The sequence below is a fragment of the Plectropomus leopardus genome, chromosome 15, assembly GCF_008729295.1.
Source record: "Plectropomus leopardus isolate mb chromosome 15, YSFRI_Pleo_2.0, whole genome shotgun sequence".
NCBI lineage: Eukaryota > Metazoa > Chordata > Actinopteri > Perciformes > Serranidae > Plectropomus > Plectropomus leopardus.
Genome location: NC_056477.1, coordinates 18,143,812 through 18,170,134, shown reverse-complemented (window position 1 = coordinate 18,170,134; position 26,323 = coordinate 18,143,812). Strand labels below are relative to the sequence as shown.

Here is a 26,323-nt window from a genome sequence, read left to right as displayed (position 1 = left end):
GCAAAAAGAATAAATTCTAATAAATAAAATGAATCAGTTTTGGCAGGCATTTTCATTTTTATAAGAGTAGTGTTCAATGTTTAGAGGTCCAGTATGTAGGATTTGGGGGAATTTTTGTTTCGTAATGGGATATAATATGATAGGTATGTTTTCTTTAGTGTATAATTACCTGACAATAAGAATTGTTGTGTTTTTGTTACCTTAAGGTAAGCCATTTATTTTTACAGTGGGTCCTCATCTACGATGTTCATCATGTTGCACTACTATGTTTCTCCAGTAGCTCAGAGAGGACAAACTAAAACTGGCTCAAGATGGGGTCATTTGTGTCATTGTGTTGGCCGCCATAGTTAGCAGCCCCTCCATGATAAGCCAAACAGTGAGAAAAAAACACTGATTTTTAACATGACACTGCTTTATTCAGTGTTGTTACTGGTTTAATTCACTGGATCCATTTGTTTTGGAGAGGAAGACACCAATTCAGCTGCTGGTAAAAACCTCCTGAATGCATGGATCTTAAGTTAACATGAAACTGCTTTATTTAGTGTTTTTACCGATTATTCAGTTCCTGTTAAAAACTCTCTGAACCTACTGAACAATTAACACTGAAGGAAACCAAACCAAGAGTTAAGGCTTGCAACATTGGAGCAGTTTCAGGTGTTTGCAATCTGCAATCCTCAGCGCTAGACATTACAAAGTCCTATACTTTGCACCTACTACAAATGCCCCATAGGAAACCAAAACAGACATATTTTACCTTATGATATTTTACAGCTGCTAATGTGTCAGAAGTAAAAATATCAAAGCAGCACATCAAATCAAAGCATATGAAGTTCCCATGACACTTTGCCACCTGGCCGTGTGGTAATTATAGGGGTGTACAGCTGCTTTTGTAGAAATCACATGCACATTTTGCACTATAAATCTTTGTTTAATAAGCTTTGAACATGAAATAGCATTTCTTTTTCATACTACATACTGCCTATTTCTGGAGTGTTTCTGCCTTTCCATGTGGATTAATAGATCCAGTGACCTGTATGTTTGCATGCCGCTCTGCTGTGTGTGATTGTTATCAGATAAACAAGACAAATCAGTGAGGAAAATCTTATATGAAAGCTTAAAAAAAGCAAGTGAAGCATAAACCATGTGGCTCTGTCACATACAGCAGCTATACTTCCTGTACATCCAAAACTAATTCTAGTGATGTAGTTGCTCATGTGCTGTCCAAGGTGCTGAAAATAGAGCCTGCCTTGTTTCCTGGAAACAGGTCATATGCAACCGTTATGTTTCACGGTTCACTCGGGTGCCTATCCAGCCTCATTAGTCCTTGTAAAAAATAAAAACTGTACATTTCAAATGATAGAAATGAACATCATGAGGACGTCATGATAGAACTGGTTTGACAAAGGCAGTCATAAAAAAACAAGGTTGAAACCTGGAGTTCATACTGCCCTTTACAAAGGCAAATGCCTGGAGATGTTGAGCACACTGTGTCAGTATCCATGGAAACAGAGGAGCTGAGGAAGGGATAACATTAAAACGTTGCAGAGCTGATAGACATGAAGGTATGGGTAGGGGCTAACGGGTATATTTCAAGACAGTTCAGTAATGGCACTTTAAGGTCAGGACAGGAAATTTGAAAAATTTCTTACCAAAGCTTGTCTAAACTTGGACTAAAAGGCCTGTGCTGAGCCTGGGCGCTGTATGTATAAAAGGGATAGTTCAGGTTTTTGGGGTGCGGTTGAATCGGGTACTTGTCCATAAATTGTATATTACATACAGTAGATGGCAATCGGCACCTCCCTAGCCTGGAGTAGCAGGCTGGAGTCTGATACAGAAGCTGAGCAATGTACTGCTGTGGATGGGGGTCAGCAATGAAATATATTTTAGCCACCTAAAAAAGTCCCAGCTAAAATCTTCTATAACGTATTAAGTGTATACTATATTGACAGTATTTTGACCACTTTACCTTTCTGTCCAACTGCCTGTTCCAACGGGGAGGCAGCTTTAGTTCCACATCTATGCTCTCTTCGAAGGTACCAGACTTCGTCAACAAAAACGATAATTTTGGCTCACTGACACAGTGATACATTGCTAAGCGTTAGTGTCATATTCCAGCTTGCCTCTTCAAACTGGGGACATACCAACTGCCATCTGCTGTCTGTAACACACTATGGGTAAGTACCTCCTAAAACCCTGCTTCAAAAAATCCTAACTATCTCTTTAAAAACAGAGAGCCTAATTGCCATGAACTGTTGCACACTTTGCTTCAAAATGCAATGACGGGCACACTGGAATAGGAAAAAAGGAGCAGTGACATATTATCGAAGCGAAACATTGTAAAGGGATTTGAGATTTTGCTTATAGTGAGGCTAAGAAAACCCTCTTAAATAACTGGATTAAACTAATGTTGACATGGTGATTAAATTATTTTCCTCAGAGCTCCAGGCATTTTTACTTGCCAATCACAATTTCTTATTTAGTTATTTACACCATTTGCAGATTCATTAATTGGATGTATTAGAATACAGCTAACATTCTGTCCAGTTAACCTTTAATACCTATCACTATTTTTGCAATTTGTACTGAAGGAGATTAAAAAATTAGGTTGCTGGGGAGAAGCTTATTAATTGCTCTCTATCTACTGTGAGATCTACAACGTTACTTAAAATGTAGCAAAAGAATCTGATCTAGACCTTACAGCATTACTTTTATCTTCCCAACCGCTCTGAATCAGTGTGGGAGGAGGAGGCTGGTTGTTATTTTGATTGAAGCACTCTCCTTTTGAATCAAGCAACAAGTGCCCCGGCGCTTTATACAGTAGGTGCTTGGGTGGAGGACATTTAAAAACTCCAAACAACAAAGTGGTGGTGGCAAAGTGTTGTTGAACCGCAGAGAAACACTGAACAAAATGTATCGACTTTGCCACTAGAGTCAGAAAATGGCTACTTCTGCTTCCTGCTCTATTGACGTACCTCGCACCAACCTGGAGTGAGCTCATATTTATGACACTTCTGCTTCTGCCTACTTTGTTTCAACATGTAATGCTCTTAAGGCTCGAAACAATGCATACAGTTATTCTCCTGAACCTCACCAGAGGATTCTTGCTGTTAGAAACCTGCTGCCAAGCGTGTAGGAATGAGCTGTATGTTGTTGTTTTTTTTCCAATCATTTAACCTCCAACTGGAAGGCAGGGATAAATTAAATCCCTCTTACCTGCCCTTCCCTATACGAGAGGTCAAGCTTCGTGTACTAAAAATATACTATCGCTCAAATGTGCATACTGCAGTTACTGCATGTGTAATATACAGCACATATATGCCCTTGAACATGTCTATTTCATATTTGACAGTGTAGGCACATGGAATTATTTTTTGTCTTTGAAGTTTCTCTCCTCGTATTGATTAAAGCTCTAAAAATCTATCTCAGCTCATTAAAATAACATATTTTAATGAAATTAAAACAAGTTTCTGAAATTACAACAAAATGTCTTCATGCCTTAAAAAGACTTAGATGTAACTCTGCAACTTTTCCTCATTTAGTATGCACAGATTGATGCTTATGTAAAATCGCTAATGTTTGATAAATTTTGCTCCTGATTGCCAGCTCTGACAAGTTTAAGCAAAAGTAAAATTAGCTAAATACCAATGCGCATCTTCAAGTCAAGTCACCTGGCTTCTCTTCTCATACTCATTGTTTTGCAAGTTGACATGACTGGTTTCTTCGCGATGTGATGTACAATCCCCAGTTTTCATTGGTACACTGCAGTTTCAAGGTTTAAATGCTCAGCCATGGTGTTGACTGCTTATTTTTTTAACAATATGTGAATACATTCTCACGTGGTCAGTGGCAAATGACATCAACCTGTGACAATCTAGAAACCCCTCCAGGACCAGTTTTTAATGTTTATGAACTGCATGTCAATTGATGCTAGTTACCTCCACAGTATCTTTTAAAAATTAACTACAGTTTTCACAGAAAATGCAAAGATTCTGAGTGTTAAATGCAGACAGTCCCTTTTTAAAATAAACTTTGTATGTATAATGCTTTTAGTTTTTTTCACCTGTAGGTGTAGGAAACAAATGCATGTGATTAGATTTAAACAACATTTTTTTTAAAAAGGCATCATGGCTTGTCTTAAAATGACTACATTTATTACAAATATGATGTAACGTCTAATGATATACATCACTAGTGTATTATGTTAAAACATAGTAGCACACTACATTGTAATTAAACTAACTCAATTGAGTTTTGGTTTTACATGAAAAAGGCATGAATAGGAAGTCTCCTTGATGAAAGTCCAGAGTTTGTTTGACCTGATCAGCTCCCTCCAGCCCACTCTCTTCTGATTTTCTTGTAGCCCTTTCTACAGTGCTAAAGGATGCCTTGTGTATCTGGCGCCACTTACCAATTGGCGGTATTTGACAAATTGCAGTGAGACTGAGTTGGATGTGTTTTGTAGCATTTCAAAAACAAAAAAAACATCATATGGGCCATTTATTAGGGTTCAAAACTTGATTTTCACTGGAGGACCTTATCAAAATATTTAGCTGTAGCTGAATCCTATGGAGGGACTGAATTTAGTGATATCTAGGAATTATAAAATATAATTGATAAACTCTTCATAATTGTAAGGATGTTAATTTTTGATCAGATACCAGCTTTGATTAGCCATCTGTGGTGGTACATGACATGCAGTGTTTATTCTTAATCTTGTGATGCATCAGAAGGTTTAGGCGCCCAAAAATTAGATTAAGTAGATTAGGTGTGCAAAGCTGTTTGTTTAAAGAACTGTGTCTACTCACAATACTTCTGACCTGATGTGACATAACTTTTACGAGCTACTTAAAAGCTGCTTTTTGGTGATGTTTTTGTGACACACAGTAAACCTTGAATACCTTAACTTCCACCCACTTAATGTATAATACATTTTTACTCATTACAGGATGAACATTTTGCAGGAACATCCTCTAACTCCAAGACTCCCTAATTCCACCATCCCTGATAGAACCAACAATGTGTGCTTCTCTTTGTCTTCTTTCTATAAACCCAGATGAACAGCAGTAGAGGACAAAGGAAAAGCACAGACAGGCAAAGGTGACTCACTGACTTCCCGCTCCCAGAGGACACCTCCACACCAAAGAAATGATTTCTATTAGATGATGAGCAAGTTTGAATCCACAAACAGCGGAGCCAATTATATGCACTTCTTACAAGAGATGGAGGAAAAACAAGTGAGGCAGTGTCAGGCAGCATGGCAATTAAACCCACACAGGGGCTATGTTTTCTCCTCTTGCTGGCCTACCACTCAAACATCAGATTCTACAGTATGTCTGATCAAACAGATGAAATATTTCTCAAATATTATCACAACAGGACAGACACGTTCAAGACAGAACAAAGGGACGATAGTGATAAATTCATTGCCCTGGAAGTTTTATCCACAACATTGCTGAGACTGACTAGAAAAATGCAGCAAACTTGACTGAACCAACAATGTATTTCACTATTGTTGATGATGGGCCTCAGAAGAGGAGGTCTGGTTTTGAGGTGCCCAATTAAAGCCTAAAAAATTCGATGCTGAGGCTGTAAGAAATAAACAGGCAGAATTCTGGTTTAGCTGTTTGAGAACCTGTAATTTAAAGTAACGGTATGTAACATTCAGACCATTAATATAGCAGCATAACCATTATAACCACTGCAAAGATATAGTGGAGATTTAAGCTATGCTCTCTCTGTGTTTCTTGTAATTAGGGCTTTTCTGTTGTTTTTTTGTGGGAGCTGGACATGCATATTAGTGCATGAAGTATGAAGTATGAAGCAAAACTGCAGAGTTGAATAATTAAAGCTACAGTTGATGATCAATAAAAATTGATTGTTTCAGCCACTTGAGCCAAAACACAACAATGACATACTAAAAGTTGACATAACCAGTGTGTTGGTAAACAGTTGCCTTATCCCAGTGATGCAGATCAATACTTTCATTTATTTGGAGTCATGTTTCTGGCCACCTGATGATTACATTTGCTCTCTTTTTAGCTCTGTGTACGGTCTCCTCTTATTCCTGTGAGAAATATCTGTCTCTTTAACATCTAAATAATGCAAAATGTTCACCAGCTAGTTGCTAACTTAGTCTGTCAGGTATATCAGAGTGTTTCACTGAAAACAGCTTCTGGAAACAAGGGTTGATGATTGCCATGAGAGTGAACCAAAACAGTAAAAATGTGGGCTGTAAAATCAAAACAAGGAGCTGAAATATGCTAAAATGCTCAATAGAGCTCATGAGAACAGTGGAGATGGGTGATAATTCACTGTGGGATCATATCTAAGAGCGATCTTTCACAATACTAGATGTATTGTTAAAATATGAATATTGATTTGAGCAGCTTTAATGGTCAGAATAAATATCAATAGTGGCCAGTTACAAATAAACCAGCCAGTGTTACTCACTCTGAGAGACTTAAATGACATCTTCAGTATGTCAGTGGATTTTCTGAAAACCACCTAATCTCTCCACAGATCTCAGAGACAGATATCCCATTAGCTGCATGCCGAGTGAGTATTCCATGTTAAGTGGTGGTCCTCATAATCAAGACAGGAGATGACTGGAGCCCTGATTAGATCTGACAAGGCTTCAAATCAGCTCAGCTTTATAAAATGCCCTAAAGCTTTGTGCATTCATAGTCTTGGGAAGTACTGTGTGCCAGATATCTAAGGGTCAGCAAGGAAACAGATGAACTCATTACATGTGGATGCTGTGTTTCTATTATATTTCATTAGAATAAAATAGTCTGCATAATATGAGCCAATTTAGTTTGTGGTGAATGGTTAGACTTAGTGCATTTGGTCCACATTTAATTCACACAAAGTGTCTGTCTCACAAAAAACAGATGTGGTAAGTTTACCAAAACAATTTTTCTTGTGGTTCATTCATTCATTATTCATAATTCAATTTTCATTGAACATGGGGAAATTAATAGGAGGGAGCATTTTGATTTATGAGCCCCAACTGCTGGTAGGCCCATCTGCTCCCAGAATTAAGTCTATAAGCACAGTAAGTAGCCATACAGCACCAGCAAATGCATTTCTACTGATGGGATACCCCACTGATATATATTTTTACAAGCATTTTAAAAGATGTTTGGATCTCTATTAAAATCTATGACTTCTGCTTTTAAGAATGTCCAAAAAAACAGTTTATTAATGAGCCGAAAAACCTGGGACATAATGAGATGTGTGTTTGTGCAAAAGGTAAAGGTATACCGAGGATATTGTTACGTAATAAAATGAACAATGTGTCATTCTGTAGTGCTGCCAAATGACTGAGAAGGGCATCTGTGTGGGCAGCTTGTAAATCCCAACTACTGTTTGCCAAACAATCTTTTACATTAGCCACTTGTGTACTGGCCAGTTATGAAGACGGGGAGAGGAAGTGATACATATTTATTGGAAGGAGCCCTTCTTTAACTACAGCAGTTGTCCTTTTGGATCCTGCTGACTCCATCTGAAGTTCAGCTTTCTTTGACATCTGAACAAAAAAGGTTTTGCATGAGTCATTCCAGTAATGCACACTGTACAGCCAGTCTAAGTAAAAGAACTGCTTTTATCCTGCAGCACAACTTTTGAGATGTGCCTCAATGTCACCATCAGGGCTGCAATTTATGATTATTTTCACTGTGAATTAAAAGTCAAGATGCCCTGTGCGATCTCACAGAGCCCATGATGACTTCAAATGGTCTGTTTTATCTGACCAACAGTCCAAAAATCCAAAGTTGTTGCATTGATTATCGTATATGACAAAGAGACGCATCAAATTCTCACATTTAGGAAGCATGAAAACCAGCAAATGTTTGGCTTTTTTGCTGGACAAAAACATCATCAAAAACGACTGTTGGATCATCACAATAGCTCCCAACTAACTTTCTGTCAATCTACTAATCGATTAATCATTGCAGCCCTGGTTGCCATCACAGGGCGGCAATAATTCCATTAGTCTTTGATTGACCGGTGCACCATGTCTCCTGGTGTGCATCAATGTCTGCCTTGCTGCTCCTACACTGTTGAATCCCCTTAACTGACAGACTTGCTTCTGATTGCAGCGCCTCATATTTGAACCACAACAATAAAACCAGTAATACATCTCTAAGTGATCCGACCGTCCTCTTTCGTTCATTCTTATAGTTTCCCTTAGGGCCTCGCACGTTTAATTGCAATTAAAGATCATCACTGTCTCTGCGCCAACAGATTGGGGTTGTCTCAAGTTTACCAGAGGACAATGTAACAGCGATGGTCCTGAGCCAACACAAAGTGGATCTACATCTTATAGAGGCATTAGAAACAGTTAATTTTCCATTTGGGTGAAATATGAGAAGCTGGTCTGTGTGAGGCCCAAAAGAAAATTAGTAATTTACTTGACAGAGGCTTTAATGTAACTGTTATACTCTTGATTTTGTGCTCTCAATGACAAAGCCAACATCTGGTATACAAAAGGCATTATTGTGTAGATTAAAGTTGATTAAAATGTTTCAGATTGAGTGGAAATTGGTCAGTATGATCGAGTTTCTACCGTTTTTATCTTATAAAATCATCATGACGGGACAACACAGCAAGACTCTATTCAGCTCAGACAAGGCCACAGTGAAGTGTTACTTGATTCTCTCCACTGTACTGTTATCCTGACTTTTTTTATATAAAAAACGACCCCTGGACCTCCAAAGACACTAAACAATGACACTTACCACATTGTGCGTCTGTGTTTGTCCAACAAGGATCAATATGTTGGAGCAGATTATAGATAAGCAGAAGTTGAGCAGGATGATGGATCTTTCAGAGCGAATATATCTGAAGAAAAAGAATGATAAAAGCAACCAAATCAGTGTAAATCTCCACTTTATTATATGAATAATCAAATACTACATAATTTAAAAGCTGATATTATTAGTCATCATGTGGGGTCAGTTTATGCCCCTAAAGTATTGCAATTACCTCCACAGCACAGCGTAGATTACTGCCAACGTGATCAAGGAGAGGCAAGACAGACCACAGCCAACTATCAATGTCACAGATGGGACCCCTGAGTACTCCATGGTCTGTGGAGGAGACAGAGCAAGACAGAGCAGTCAGTGGGAGGTTGGATGTGGTTCATGCAGGACAGTAAATCTTTATTGTTGCCCAGTGAGGGAACCAATCAAAACAAACCAACACCAATCTGAACAGTCCACAGTGGGTTCCTTAATATACTGTGAGGTTTGAAGTGCATGCGTGGGCTTGAAAGCTGTTTGGATGCGAGTCTTTCTACCTATCTGTGATGGACATTATGTTACAAAACAATGAAGCAGACACACTAAAAGCTGCAGGCTCAAGTGCATCAAAATACCATTTGATTTGTGAACTGGCCAATCACAGGCCTACAATGTGGGACTACCTTTATAAATGGTTTCATGCATTACATGAATGTAGCTTTAGCACAAAACTGCACTTTTATAGCTAAATAAATGTTTGCCATTCTGCTGTTGAACGCTTTAGGCCTGATCTAGAGGAGGGTATGTGTCTGTGATATCTCAATTCCTACTGTGTATACTTGTGCAGAGGCCACAGTGTAAGCACTCTATGTTCCCAGTGATAATTACTCTATCTTCTTAAGATACCACAGGCTTCAGGTTTCTTTACAGCAGGCTAATTTCAGCACATGAACTCAAACCATGCTTTAAAAACCCAGAGAATTGTGCTATCAGTGGAGAAAAAACCAACAGAATACATGTCAAATCTGACAACTTTCACCCCCCCTTTACCAAATGTGCATTTGACTGATCAGAAGAAGAGACACACAAGCATCAGCATGCATGCACACACCCTCCCGCGTGCACGCGCGCACACAGAGTTACCTAAATCTATGTGCAAACTACAAATATCCCCCCCCAATCTCCTTTCACCACTGAATTACTATTTAACGGGATTAGCACACCAAAGATTCAATTTACATTCGCACTAGCACACACACACACATACACACACACATACACACACACACACACACAGCGTTTCTTCTTTACATTGGCCTATAAAACCCACACTGAATAACAAATCAATAGCCTACTTACTATTTCTCTTGGTTGCTGAGCCAAAATGGCGAAGGTAGATACACGATCACATAAGCATTTTGTATGGGATGCATCTGTGAGCACCGTTTTACATCCTTTTGTGGACCAGGCTCCCCAAGAATCGTTCCTGCAAGAAGAAGGCAGAGGCAATTAGGAGGGTTTTTTTTTAATTCCAGCGGTGGCACGACTTCACAGGACTTATCGACATCGCTTCGGCTTTTCTTATTTAATTATTTATTTGAATCGAGAGCTATAGAGCCGTATGGACTGTTACATTTAAAAAAAAAAAAGCGAACAGACACATCGACACGGCTCTTGTGTGGCTATACGAGCAGCATTTCAGCTGGAGCAGATAGAGAGGCAGAGACACGGAGGAGGGGGAGGACGCACGGAGCTGTCCAAGCAGACCGGTGCTGATTGATTCGCTATACGCAGATAAATAGCAAGAAGTGATATGAAAACGGCGTTATTCCCTCATAAGGCTTAGAAATAAGAGCGTGCATATTTACCTGCATGTCTGTCTGCGTGATTTTCTATTCCTCTAGATGTTTTCCAAACGACAGTATTCCTTCCCTTCCCCTCTCAATGCCCCTGTTATCCTGTCTTTTTCCTTTTCGGTTGATTTTTTCCCCCCCTGAACTGTTTTAATTAGCAGCTTTTGAATGCTTCCTTAGGGGGATTTTCACCCTGGAAACGGTGGACAGCATCAGATTGATACTCTGTTCCTCTCTGCTGGCGTGAGAGGGGGAGGTTGATACAATGCATAAAGAAACGCACGCTGTCGCAGGATCTGTTTATTCGGCTGCAGGTTTAATGATATGACGGGAATAAATGATGTTTTAGGGTTATTCCTGAAAATCATTTTTTTTTACACGAAAGTGGTCGCTCCTCGGTGCATATCGCTTTGGAAAAAAACCCACTGCAGAACTAATACCACCCCGCGGAAGCAGCGCGAATGGTTGCAGCCAGTCCCCACTTCACACCGCTAGTAGGTGAAATGAAAGGAGCGCTTCTACTCCATTTGTCATTCGCCCCCACTCATTTTCAATCTTCCAGCAAGAAAAAAAACCCTCACTGAGTGAATATCCTGCATGAAAACTTAACTGACACAAAAATGTGACTGTGCACCGAGCAGTTTTTGTCGCAACCTCGTATTAAGATTCGTGTCACAAACAAGCAAACACCTGTTGTCCTGCAAGACACCCCGCTGTCTCCTCACTCCCCTGCTCACTTCAGGGCACAAGATTCATATATGCAGATTCATACCACTGATTATGAACAACACGGAGAAAACTTGCTGTGGATTTGTGTGCCAAATGGCCTCTGCTGTGTGAGGAAATCCTGCTTTGTCATTTGATCAATATGGCTGCAATATTTATTATTCCTGGAAGGGACTGTGAAGCCCTTTGCAAATTTCCAACCAGAGCTGTCTGTACAGAGTAATGCAACAATTTTAAAAAAACAACCTTTACTTTGCCCTCCTCATCTCTTCTTAACTTGGTGGTGCAAACAACTGAGGCATGTTTACCCTCCACACTGCACCTAGAAAGCCAGCTTTAGCCCAGCATACTCAAATCATTTGAAACATTTTAAACAAGTATCAGAACAGACATGAATTATCTAAATGCAGAAAACTGTTTTGTCGCAAAGGTAATAAAAAGGGTCATATCTCTAAGTATCTCACTGCAGCTGGAGCCCTGAATCACATCTTAAATGGTCTATAGTGGATTCTGCTGAATTCAATTTTCAAGGATTTCTTGGATGGTTTCAAAAAGGAGGGTTCAAACGCTGACATTTCAATATGATAAATAAAAGTCTGTGGCGCAGGCCCTTGAACGAGCCCTCATATGTGCAACTCTATTGAGCTGCGCTGAATAATATGAATAAAACAGTGACTCTGAGAACCTCCCCTAATGACTTGGATAGCATAGTAACATTAGAAATGTTCCTCAGTACTGTGTATCTGAAGATGTCTTTAACCTTGAGGCCAGCTGAGTGCATGATGTATAGACAGAAAACAGCATGTTTGGCAGCAACCAGAGTTGTTAAAAAGTAGGTACCCGTGGTGCAATAAAGACCCCAGTTATGTACCAGATAAGTAGCCATGCCTCAAGAAATGACAAGAGACAGTTAAAGGGACAATTCAACTTAATATCAGCAATAAATATTTTTCTTCTTATCTGTAGTGCTATTTATCAGTCTAGATTGTTTTGGTATGGGTTGCCAACTTTTGGAGATATCGGCCGTAGAGATGTCTGCCTTGTCTGCATTATAATGGAACTAGATGGCACTAAGCTTTTGGTATTCAAAGCGTATATACTGCCAGCTTACCTAGTCCCGCTGAGCTAGCTAACGATCGAGAGCTCAGGTGGAGAGGACTCCATTTTTGTTTACACCTTGCACTATCATAAACATGAGCCTCTCGTCCATGAGTAGCTGCATGCTTCTTTCTGCGCTGTGATGAGGTTGACAGGTGTAGTTTGGTAGAGAGAAAATAGTTCCTTTATGAACCTGCTGACAACAACGTCTGTGGGTTATCTTAAGTAACCGAGTTAGGATTTCTGGAAAGAGACATTGCTATTGAATTTTGAGCACTTTGAGCACCACAAACTGAGTGCCATCTAGTTTCATTATACTCAAGACAAGGCAGACATCTCTAGCACTAATATTTCCAACACCAAAACAATCCAGAGTAATTAAGAGCACTACAGATAAGAAGAAAAATATTTTGATTTTGGGGTGAACTATCCCTTTAAAATGAATTTTACATTGGTGATCTATAATTATTGATTAAACTATGTTGGTGATAGCAGAAAGCACTTTTTGAGGGCTAAAGGATTTGCAGGATTTTATTTTATGCCTCCACCTGCCCCAGAAGCAGAAAATTTAAAAAGTAGCTTTGATTTAAAAAGGAAAAACAGTATATATATCCCCTAATAGTTGTGCAAGCTTTTCATTGTTTGCAGTAATTCCTCTAGGATGGAGAGATGAACCATGGTGATGTCAGTGGGTGACCAACAAGCATTACACCCTTTACACAGCTGCCCACTTGAGGTCACACTTAGATATGCTGCTGCTGCGCTCCCAAAACACGAGTGTCACATTCAGAAGCAAATCTCTCCACTGCACACCCTCTTGTGATATGACTGATAGTGTGTGTGATGCCTCTGCTTCTCAATAACTTTGGGATGAATCAGCCATTCCCCCAGTGAGGCCTCAATCCTCGACATGATCTGTTCCTAACTTTTGACTTGCTAGATGTTTGCTACTCCTTTGTGCCGATGAGAGAAGCTGTCAGGAGAACATGCCTGACTAGGGATTTATGTACGCCACGTTTGATCTGTTGTCTGACCTTATCGGGGGCTTGGTGGCCTCAGAATATAAAATATCCCCTAGAGAAAGTGTCAGCGCTGATGGTAACCACAGTGAGACTGATGATGTGACATTCATCACACACCCTTGGTTGACCACTTTCTATCCATGCAGTGATGTATTGACAACTATTATATTAAAACTTCCAGGACTGAAATCTTTGACACATTTTGATTGTGCTCCGATTTAAAAAAAAATATTTAGGTGTCAAGATGCAAGAGACGTGACAGTGGAGTGACATAAAGAGTCGACAAAGTTTTTAGACACATTCAGTATTTAAACCTTGGCGTCTTGCTAAAACAGAAAGATAGACAGTTGCTCAAAACTCCAATTAGGTTTGTCTTCCTTGCTGAACTTTGACAGATTGTGTTCCTCCAGCCATAGAGATCTTATTACTAAACCCATAACTTACCCAAATGTCCAAGCAGTGCACTTAAGAGTCAGACAGTGAAGCTCTGTATGATTTTCCAGCTAAACAAACTGTAAATGATCAGACTGGGCTGCAGTTTATAGCCAGTGATGTCACACAGTTTCGAATATAAAACTGCTTATAGTAACTGAGATATAGTATTTCTAAAGAAACAGGGGATAACCATCCAAAAAGCTCTTTAAATTCATCCCACGCCCACATCAGATTAGCCAAGCACTGGGCTGAGGGCTTAAAGAGGGCCTGAGGCGATGCACTTTGGGCAATTTTATAAAGTCTTGAAAGACTGACGCACAATGACAGGCAGAGGAGGGTGGGAAATTATTCCATCCATCTTGGGTCTCTTCATGATGGGTAATTCATATCAGCCTTTGGGCTGCACGGCGTGTGTAAACTCATTGAAACGAAAAGAAAAATGAGTGTGTGTTTTCATGAAGCAAGAAAATTCTAATTAATCCTAAGTGAGACAAAACCTACTGAGGAACCTGAAGTTTGGATTTGTTAGTGAGGACATGAATGTGTCCACCTGCTAATAGGTCCACCTTTATCTATATGACTCTTATCACTGAAGCTAGTTGAACTTCGGGGATCCCAGAACTGTGCCTGTCTCGATCAGCTTGTATTCATTTTAACACAATTTGCATTTGTTGTTAGATTAACGCTAAGGGACCAACATTATTATTGCAACTGTGTTTATCTCAAGGTGCAACTACCAGGGCTGAAAAAGCAGCAAGCATAGACTGTAAATGCAGCATGCAACCAAGCTAGCAGCTAGTGTTATTGTTAGGTCTCCCCTCTCTTCCAAATATGGTAACATCTGGCTCCAAAAATCCAGACTGGAGACAGCCAAAATATCAAATTTTAGGCCTCAAAACCAAACACCTAGGGACAGCCTTAGGCTTTAATGTAAGTTTTGCATTGTGGCTAAATGTGGAATTACAATGTCTGGGACCATCACATGATGCCATGGGGCCAAAAAAAGACTTTTTCTCAATGACTTGCATTGCAAGAGATACGACTGTAAATTAGGGGACATATTTTTTTGAGTATCACAACCCTGTAAAATGTTTCACTATTGGGATTTTATCCATTTAGTTGAAAAACATTTTGAAAGTCTAGAAGAGCCAAATGATTAAATCATTCTATATTTATTCAAGCTAGCCAAAGGCTAAACTGGAAGTTATCCTATTAGCCGGCAGAAGTTAGCTTCTCGCTGCTGGAAGTCTCAAGTGCACTAATGCTATGGGCCCCACAATGCAGAGGGTTCTGGTGATTTCATACTGTGGAAATCAAAAGTATTTTTGGCTTAATGCACCACTGTATAACTTTCATAAGAATGAATTGGGGCCTGCCTCAAATGCTGTATCCAGTTCCCTTTTTACATCTAATGGGAGTCTACAAATCATTGGGCGATGTATTTCTGGCTGCATCCGATATGTTATGCTGCCTATGGTTTCTTAATTTAAAGTTAAAAATGGTGACAACTTACAACACGTGATTGCTGCTCTCATGTATCAATCAGCCCCACTAGGTTTACAGGTGAGGCAATAAATGTCCACAGCAATTGAACAGAATCAAGTCAGTCAGATCTGAATATGAAACTACTGCTCTACCTCAAGGTGAACATGTGATTTACCCTAAACTCACATCCTGTGTTCTCAAACACACAAAAACAGCAAAACTGCCTGCTGTCAAATAATGCATAGTTAGTGTCCTCATCAGTCCATCAGGAGTCTTTGCCGGAGTGAAGCTTAGAATTACTGTAAACATCGCCCACAATACTTCTGCCTTCCACTGCCCTTTAACAGTGTACAGAGATCAAAGTAGACAACCAGAGGTCCCGAGAAAAACCAGACGCCATTTAATTTCATTATAAATGAGTCCACCAGAAACAAAGAATGCAACGCTCTCGCCATTATCGCCTCCCCATCTGCAGCGACGACAGTTCTGTTTTGAAACCGACCTAAAAACAGAAGTCTTCTGATCAAGTGTGAGTCTAAGGAGCAAATGTGTCTATTTGAGGGTCTATGATGTGAAAAACTTTGACAACCGCTGATCTTAGATACAGAAATGTCAAAGAAGCTCAATGTGAGAGAAGGAAACCATTAGAGAGCGCTTTCAGCAGAATTATACCTTTAACTGAAAGATAAAGCTGGAGACATGTATTTAGAGCTCCAAATATATATCACCAGCTGCAAGTGCATTTACTGTCTACACAGTAAGCAGCTCTAAACTTAAGTAGATAAAACATGTTGATTGTAGATTCTTATGGTTCAACAGTTGTTTTTTTTAGTCTGATTCTAAAGAAAGCTGGAATATAAGTGGATCCAACGTGGCTCATGGCACTCATGTATCTTCTGGTATCTCTAATATAAAGATGTTTCAGAAACCTCACAATGGATATCCAAATCTTATGATAAAGGTTTCTCTTTTTAAGCTCTTGCCTCAGTCGTGTTTGGTGTGGCCCGTTTGGCTTAAATCCAGGATCTCCAGATGTTTGTTGAACCTGAAGCTGCAAACAGCTGCTTTTCACACCTTAACGCATAAATGATTAATATGCTTGTGTTCCACAGGAAATAGAGTGTTTTTGGTTAATTCATGGTATGAACTGTACAGTATTAAGTAATTTAAGATTTAACTATTGAGGTAGTACAAAGTGTCTTCTAAAGTTGTTTCTTAATTACATTCTTTAGTCTTATTTTTAAATATAGTATAATAATAAGTGTAATATTAATTTGATGTAGAGATGCCATAGGTTTGGAAATGCATGCACATGTGAGTAGCAGACTGACTGAATATGAAAAACTGAGATATAGTGTTGAAATTGCACTTATTTTTCTCGAAACAACGTAGGCTGTTCATGTGTTTTGTAAATGGATAAACATTTTTAGGATGTATTTACTTACACTAAAAAAATTGGGAAAAAATAAAGAGGTGTTGTTATTTGTAGTTTATTGTGCACTGGTTTTACTGGTCTGGCCCACTTGAGATTAAATTGGGATGTATGAACTAAAGTGAGTTTAACACCCCTAATATATGGCCTTGTATGTTCTGCAGTGTAAATCATCTAAACTGATTTGGACTTTAAAAGAAAGAAACACTTAATATTGTGAGTCTAAGCACATCTTTTCCTGCTGCAGTTATGCATGTTTTGCCATAAAGATTACAATCTGTTTGGTTATACTGCACCGTAAAAGGATACATATAATACTTACAATCGGCTAATATAATTTATGGCCTTCAAGTGCTTTAGAGAGGGAGCAAAAAAAAAAAGATAAAACAAGGAGAATCAAAACTTAAAAAGTAAAATAAAAATATCAGGAGTGATAAATACAGCAGCCAGTAAAAAGGCTGTGTGTTTTAAAGATGTTATTAAGAGGGGTCAAGATGCTGTTAATCCTGATGTGGCAAGTTATTTCAGGATCTAAAAGCCTTTAATGATGAAGGTTGTCCTCTTCAGTGTGAGGTTTGGCCCCCATAAGACTTTGGTGGATAATCTGAGAGGGGGATGCAAAAACATCTGCGATTAAAAAGTCAGAAAGACACTCATATGGCTTCCCATGCACTCCTTCCAAGGATTCAGAGGATTTTAAAAGCATCTAATTGCAGGGGAATGCCAAAAGGCTTGGACTTGCTTGTAATGTCATTCTGTAATTTTCATATTATGCAAGTTTAGCGGCAGCAATAACTAAGGAGAATTTATGCATGTGATTACAATGCTCAAAATCAGCTTTATTAATCTTCTCAAACCATTTAAAGAAAGACAAGTTTTAAGCTGAGACAGGCTGACAAGTAATGTGATTTAAACTCATGCTCAGTCACAGTGATACTAAATATCCAAGATAGAGCACATTAGTGAAAGATAGTGTGATACTGAAGTGAAAGAATATTTATTTTTGAACACTACAGGGAAGTTAACAGATCTAAAATCACTGGCCTGCATTTCATATTTTTCCCTCGGCACAGTGGTGGGATATTGGCAATTTCAGGCTTGTTTGATAGCTGAAAATATTGACATTTCAAAGAGTAATAAAAGTGTATGCATCTGACCTGTTTACACATGGTGCTTTGGAGCTGCAGACTTGCAGAGATGTGAAATGAAAAAATGATATTGGCTCTCTAGATGCTCCGATGTTTTATTTTTCTCATGGAGAGATCCATGTTTACTCACGTCTTTGTTTTATTCTTTACTTATTTATAGTCTTTACTACTTTAAGATAATCGCTGCCAGGTAGGGCAGGTTATCCTAAAGTTCTGCGGGTGCAACACCAGTCAAAACATGACAGTCCCAGACAATGCATGCCATTAAATGTTCTCCAGACCTTTGCCTTATGTGACAGGTGAGTAATTTAGCTTTTTTTACTTGCAAACAATGAAATGAAGATTGATTGGTCACTAATTATCTTGTCAAAACCTATTTCTGTTTCAGCATTTAAAATGACACAAGAACACATCTGCTCTATTGCTTGTAGTCATTATCACATTAATCATCATAATCTTCATCTTTATAATTCTTTACATATATGTTTTCTATTGTAAACACTTTGATTGTTTCTATTTCCGTTTTTTTTATGATGAATGCTTTTGGACATATAAATTGTGATGAAATGAACATATAAGGACAGGTTTTGAAGTCAATTTCTGTATTTTTTCTTATGTAGGATATTCTTGTTTGTTTGTTTTTGTCACTTATTGTTCTATACCATCTATGCATGTTATGTGTGACTATCTGTTCTGTTTCTATGACATCAGGGACAATGTTGGAAATACGTGTTAACACTAAACATGTAATTTCTTGGATTGCTTTCTTATATCCATAAAATCAATGACTGAATCAATAAATTAACGTACTAATACCCCAGATTAGAAAAACTCCATTACATGTGAAAGTCATGCATACAAATATATTATTGATGTTATTATCCTAGGTTTTGTGTTATATTGTAAACTGTATATTGTGCTGTTTTTTTCTTGTACTCCTCATGTGTTGCATCTGGTTTTACTTCCTGTCCTGTGTGTTTTCCCACTGTAGTGATTCCCTGATCAGTTTCACCTGTCCCTCACTAGTTGCACAGTCCTCACCTGTTCTCACTTTCCCTCATGCTTTTCCTGTGTCCTTAGTTCTTCCTGCATTTGTCTGTTTCCCTCCTGCTACCCATGTCCACCTACCCCAGCTGTGTGCCGTTCCCCTGATTAGTTCCCTGTGTATATATACCTGTGTCTGCTGTTGCTCCTTGTCACTTTATCTGTAACCCTCCCTGTTGTTTCCACTGTGTTTGCTGCTGTCTTCATCCTTAGTTCTTCCTTGTGATCCTGATTGGTTTCAGTTTAGTTTTTGAATTTGTGTTTGTTTTATTTTTTGTTTTGGTTACCTGCTTGTTTTTGGGGGAGGTTTTGGACATTTTCATCAGCACTAAAGCTTGCTTTTCATTTGTATGCCTGCCCTTTTTGTTCTGCATTGGGTCCTTATCTGAACTTATAAGTCACATTTGGATTAACATTACTGATGCAAACACTCACAACACAGTTTCACAGAAAAACATACAACTTCCTAACAACACATTACCTGGTCATGGGCACAAAATGTATTAAAATTGGGTGCTGGCAACACAAAAACAATGCCAATGTGAAGTCTGCACAGTTGCACTTTGGTTAAGTTTACAAAAAGAAAAACTATTGGTTAGATTTAAAAAAAAAAAAAAAAAAAAAAAAAAATTTTTGGAAGATATTGTGGTTTTGTTTGAAATAACTATGCACGGTTAACTTTGTATGTATGTATGTATTTTGAATGAATGTTTCAATTACGAGCATTAGCAAACAAAAGGCACAATATAACTATCCTAACTATCCTATGACAGGGCAGCCATTTTGGGGTCTAGAAGAAGACAGTGGCATAATAAAATGAAGCAGGCAAAGCAAAGTGTTATTTAGTCATATTAAATGTGTTTCATATGTCTAGGGTGTTACATTTTTAAATGTTTCTTAGGCTTTGCAATGCTATCAGAGAATATACAAGATGTTGCTTTGAATTTTGATTGAGAAAAAACACATTTGGTATCGATTGGTATCAATGATTAACTAATAATGTTAACGATGATCAATTAAGAAAAGTGCTTAAATTTTGCAACCCTAGTAGTTATGTTAAGTCTGTAAAATCACCTAACTATGTTGAGTTTTGGTTTCACACGGAACACTGAGTCTCTTGCTTGAAACTCCTCGTTTGTTTGATTGATCCACCGTCCTTCCTGCCTGCCTGAGATCCAGATTATCTTTGCACTGGCATTGTTTTTGTGTTAATACCACATAATTTAAATAAATTTCATGCCCACCACTATGTAATGCTTTGTTAGGTATGTATTTGTATTTGTATGTATTTCTATCAGACTGGGCTGACATACGAGTAGTGTTTTAATTTTGTAGTTGTAGTTGAGTTTAAATCAAGTACCTCAGAAGTACCTCAACATTGTACTTAAGTACAGAACTTGAGAAGTCATTTTCCATCACTGCAAATGATTAATTTGAGTTACAATTATGCGACTCTTGTGTTCTCAAGAGGAAGCTTTTAAAGTCATACAAACTACTCAGAACCGGTGAGAAGAATTGTCTAATTTTATATCCATTTATTGTTCTTCTGAATTGTTTTGCTCTTTTGCTTTCCCTTAAATGGATGGATTTTAATATATCAAATTATTCATATTAAACCTTGAATCAGTAGATAACACGGAAAATAAAAAGCAGGAAAAATTCCAGCTGTCTCTCTTATTGCTGAAAAAAGAACAATACATTTACCCAGTTTTGCAGTTATTAAGATTTAACAGCGCCTCATTTAAAATGCACCCATTCTGTCCACTCTGTGTACCAAAATAAAGGCAAAAACAAGCACAGAAAGGCACTTGTAAATGTAATATGGACTCTATCACAATATACAGCTTTGTAGCAATGAACACAATGTTCTCTTCTCCAAATGGTCTTCCCAGCTGCTTACAGAAACAGACAAGTCACTAGAGTTTTTCCTGTTGTTGTCACATAAGAATATTTACGCCTCAGGCTTCAAGCCTCGTGGTGAAAGTAAAGCAGCAGACACTCAGGTGCGGCAGCTTTCTCAGCCCCGCAGCTTTACCGAAGCTGCCTCCATTGTTCAGCTCATATTCACATGTTCAGTATCTGGACCTGGACGAGTCAGAGGACACAGTTTTCCACTTGTGAGCAACATTTCCATTCTGCTAATTGTTACGATGAGCACTCTCTTTTGGTTTGAACCAACATGGCTGACAGATGGTGTATTACCCCCTCGATGAGTCCTGAGAGTGGCTGCTATTGTGTAATAGGACGAGCCAACTGTTTGAAATGAACATGATAATCATACCATGGAGTCATTCGGTGGTGCTCTGATTAAAATGACTTAGTGTAGATCCGGAAAAAAAAAAGAAATGCTGAAATTAAACACTTTGTTTGTGAAAGTCAGGGAAAAGAGAATGGAACAGAGATGTCCCAGTTGTATCTTTGCTGTTCAAAAATAGACCAGTTGCCCTCAAATACCATGATAGAGGACAGACTATGCACAATTCACATGCTATTCCAAAGTAAAAATAACAACCTCGTATAAGCTGTTGCCTGAGCTGGTTCACCCACAGCTGCTGTTTGGTTTCCCACAAATAAAAAAGGTCCAAAATATTTCAGGAAACGCTCATACAACTTCAATTACACATCAATTACACACTAAATAATTTGTCAAAGTGCTGTGTTGTGCGATGCCATACAGAAATTTGCATTCTTTCATTCTGTTTCTGAAAAAAAAAAAAAAAAAAAAAAAAAAAAAAAACACAGGTTACAAATCAACAAATCTAAATACCAGATCAATCTTGAAATTCTAATGATCAAGATTTCAGTTATGGTAGATTTGGCAACACTTACTTACATTACCACAGCGGTAAAGACCACTGGGGGATGCAATCATGCCTTGAGCAGTTACTGTAGTTTGTCAGAAATGCAACAGACGGACTTGTGTGTCTGTTTATAGCACATCCAAGCAAAGCATGAGCTGAGAGGATTCCCACATTCAATAATGTCTTCTGACACCAAATGTTTCCTTCTGATTAACAGTATGTGAGATGCATCGTCTCCTGTAAATCCTTTGTGCATGGATGTACCATTTGGATCCCAAATTGGGAAAGCAGACTCTTCCAGTAACAATTAAATCCACTACACATAGAGAGAGACAATTACAGAACACAAATATATATGAATGGCTATTGCTCAAAATGATCTGGCCATTAACAGTGTTAAAAACAAGGTTTGCTATGTTTAAAATCTGAAGGCTTTAAACTGTTAATAATTCAACTGCTATCTCCTGAATACTTGCCTCTGCTAAAGCAGTGAACCAGCCTCACTGCAGTGTAGCAACAGCACTTGAACTTGACTTTCTGCAAGTGGAAATGCTCCGACAACTTTGGTTTTATCAAGTGACGCTGTGACAAGAACACCGCTGTCAAATGTTAACAGTGCAGGTACAAAAACCGTTCCACTGCAAACAAGGTGACATCAAATCCACTTAAACAGCATCAAAACACCAAACTCAGGCAAAACAACCTTAACATAAAAGGGTATGTATCCTGTCAAGTGTATAAATGTATAAGGTGTGGACAGAATACTGACAGCACATTACATTAGACTGTAGCATAATCCAACCCAAAACACTAATAACTGTCTTAATAATGCTTAGAAATTGTCCCATGATCATTCTAAAGACCTTCATTTCTGCCGTTATGGTGTGGTGTTTCTTTTTTGCTAATGCAGCTGTGTTTTGTATATGTCCTAATGATTTTTGAGAGTTTTCCCCTCGCTATGTTACATAATTCTGCAGTATTTGTGGCTGATGCTCCAGCACTTGAGGCAGTGACTATCTGGCCTGTTTGTATCTGTCTAAGTTGCCTTAAAAAATTAGTATTTTTAGATGTCTGTTGTCGTCTGATGTCTGAGGCCCACACATGCTGCTAATTGGTTTTAACTCAACATTCTGTACTGTGGACCTCACTTGTATGAATGTCTCTCCAGCTGCACTTTTTAAAAGTGTACCTGTGACTCATGAGTGACTCATAATACGTTCTCAGGAGAGTTGACGAAATCATGACGGCATATGCTGGACACAGGAGCATTGCGATTGCAGAACCTTACAAACACTGACTCAGACACTGAAGCCCCTGAAAAACTCCACAAATGTAATTACCACAGGTTTAAAGGCATATTTCACCCCACTAATAATCATTTCTCTTTCAATTACTCACCCTGTGTTATGGTGCATTCAGAAGGAAAACTTGTTTTCTGTTTTATTATCCTATTTTTCTCGCATGCTTCCACAGTGAACAAAGAATCCAAAAATGAAGCTTGACGGATTGGAGTAAAAGTAAAAAACTATATCAAAACATTTGTTTAAAAACTCTCGCACAGCACCTGAAGTATACTCTAAGTCTCATTTGTCTACTTGTATGATCAGTACTTTTCAAACAGACAGCCTTTGCCAACAAGTAATTTAACTAAAAGTGAAAGTTATCTATGCACTGTGGTGAGTAAGTGATATACAAATGGTCATTCGGAAGGAGAAGTAATTCTTTAATTTAAGATGTGTTAGAGTCTAAGCAAAGACATCATACAGTATGCTTCACGACGGTTTCATCTATAGTTGGGCTTTTGTGGAGAGCTGTATAATCTCATAAGGCATTCCCATTATTTTGTCCGACCCGTAAAAGGGTTTAATGTTCAATTTTCTTTTGTTTATTTTCTCCGTCTCTCCAGCTTCTTTGCAAAAAAGTGCACAAGACAAATGTGTTCCTGACTTTGGAGACGAAGGCAAGACGCACACTAACCCAATTTCAGAGGCATAACATAAAAGTAATACACCAACATCAGAAAAAGTTAGAAAAGTGAATGAGCATGCCCACTTACATGATGGTGCTGTCCCACAGTGCGCAGTAAGGGTTCATTGTTCCCTGGAAGGCAAGAAAAGGACAAAATGTTTATCAGGTAAATTATGATGATAACTGATCATCATTATCATCCCCATCATCATAAATCAAGTGCATATTTGTCCTTCAATGTAGATCTTCACGGATCACATAAAGTGGATTACGGAGTGCACTATCAGACACACACACACTTGCTGACACGTTCAGACTTCCATGCCCTTTATCTCCAAGATGAATAAAAAGGGCTGGGATCATAAAAGGGATTGTCCATGTAATTATCTGACTGCAGTGCGCTCTCCCGACACTGGGCGCTTGCAAATTAATTATCGAGCCAATTAACCGCCATTGTGTTCTGGCTGATGGGAGGTTATATGTGCTGTGGTCATTGTAGCACTGTCAAGTCAACAGACAAAAAAAAATCTCTTTCTAGAGTTTATAAAACATGAATCTTTTATCTTTTAAAATACTATAAGTGACTGTGGTGCTTACATTTGCCAGGTGAGCCAGTTCAATCTCCAGGTGGGACTCGGTTGCCTTGGGCTCAGGTCTCACAGTCACAGCGATGACCTTGGAGTTCACAACTGTGTGGTTCCTGTGTCAAACAAAAAACAAATTAAAATGAATGGATGAATTCTTAGATGTTCCTATCACTAAAAGGTCCAGTGTGTAGCATGCAGGGGAGTATATTGGCAAAAACGGAATATGGAATATTCAGTATGTTTTCTATTGTATTGTTTATTGGTGTATAACCACCTAGTTGTGTTTTAGTTACCTTAGAATGAGCCATTTATATCTAAGTAGGTGTAGATGGTGACCACCATGTTTCTACAGTGGCCCTGAATGGACAAACCAAACACTGGCTCTAGATCGGGCCATTTGCATTTTTGCTTTTTTCGCCCAGTAGTTAACAGAAATTGTGATTTTATTTGAGTCCCATGGGTGTGAATGCTATATTTTTCATGATGTTTGAGCCCCTAACCAAAGGCAATTTTCTGTTGCTATATGAGAGACAATAACATGTTTTTTTTTAATTTATTCAGCTTTTAAAAGTCACAGGGTCTGTTTATTTTGGAGAGGAGGAGATGTCTATGGATTATTTGGCTCCTGGTAAAAAAAAAAACCTTGCCTAACAGCATAGGAGAAACACTGATTTGTAGCATGAGCTGCTTTATTCAGTGTTTTTACCTGTTTAAATCCCCTGGTCCATTTATTTTGAAGAGCAAGAGACCACTGCAGTAAAAAGGTTGTGAGAAATGAACTCTGGAGAAATTTTAACCGGGAGAAGTTTCAGCTTGTTGCTATCTGTAATCCTCCTAAAACCACTAGATGCCATTAAATCCCCCTAAGTCTTACACACTGTTCTTTTAATCGTCATTGAGGGTCAAATGCTCCCTTTTCTAACACAATGTGGTAAAGTTGAGCTCATGCTTGAAGATTAACTGTGTTAGCATACTGTATATCCTTATAAATGTCACACATAGCTTATAGAAATAAAGGATGAGCAACATTTCCAGTGTTCAAAGCCTTAACCCTGATTTTTACTTCAAACACCTGAGGTGTACTTTTATGTGAAGAAGCATTAACGCTTCAAGATTAGGTTTAAGTGCTGAGTCAGTGAGACTTAGGTTGGATCTATAAAGACGACTAGTACCAAACCTGATTTGGGGTCTCTGAGAAGATTTGTGTGCATAGTTTGAATATAAAGTTCCCCTGTAATCTAACAGTCTAAAATTTAGAGTGCAAGTTTTTTGAATTCATTTTTAAACCGTTTGAGTATTAGACCAAGGTATTTTCTTTGTGCAGCTCATATTGAATACCAACCCAAATATCAAGGACAGGAGGATTTAAAAAGCTGCCCATTAGACGTCAAAACAGCCATAGAGGATGTTTGCCAGTAATGGTTTCAAAACATCTGCGCAGACCAGAAAACAGAAAGTGCAAATCAAAGGAACGCCTGAACCAAATGAGATGTGTCTTTGTATCATATGCTTTTAAAAATCTGCCATTATAGTCCTGTTTCAAAAACCATCTCCAGCTATTGTACAGTTGACGGAATATTTTTTCTTATTAGAGGATAAATCTTCTCACTAGGAAGAAAACTGTCAACTTCACAAAGGAAAGCAGAGGTGAGACTGCAGTAGTCCCCAGTCCTACCAGCACCACTTCAGCTGAAAATACCTGATTAAAAAAAAAGAAAAGTATACAGTACAAGTCAGTTTTCTGGACTTATTTTTAAATGAAAATCAGTGGAGTTCTTTGGTGCTCCACTCAAAGTGCACTGAGATACTTTAGGCAAAAAAAAAAAGATTTTCTTCCTTGAAACTTCACAAGTTTAAAATTTGGTAAATGGGTGATCCTTAAGTCGAACAGTTGCCACTTGATCTGCCTCTCCTCCTGTAAGTCTGGAGAGGGCGAGCGTCAGCATCACATTATAAGCTCCTCTCCACATGTGCACAGAGGGC

General features: G+C 38.5%; 1 protein-coding gene across 7 annotated transcripts in view; it reads right to left on the bottom strand.

The window, feature by feature from the left end:
* Positions 1-26,323, bottom strand: part of adgrb3 (adhesion G protein-coupled receptor B3) — a 137,211-nt gene that overhangs the window by 14,795 nt on the left and 96,093 nt on the right. For all 7 annotated transcript variants that reach the window (XM_042502380.1, XM_042502383.1, XM_042502385.1 and 4 more), the window contains exons 15-19: positions 24,351-24,453; positions 23,842-23,885; positions 10,101-10,227; positions 8,986-9,089; positions 8,739-8,841 (exon numbers count right to left, since the gene is read on the bottom strand). In XM_042502380.1, coding sequence (XP_042358314.1) covers positions 8,739-8,841; positions 8,986-9,089; positions 10,101-10,227; positions 23,842-23,885; positions 24,351-24,453 — 481 coding nt within the window. The remainder of the gene's footprint in view (positions 1-8,738; positions 8,842-8,985; positions 9,090-10,100; positions 10,228-23,841; positions 23,886-24,350; positions 24,454-26,323) is intronic.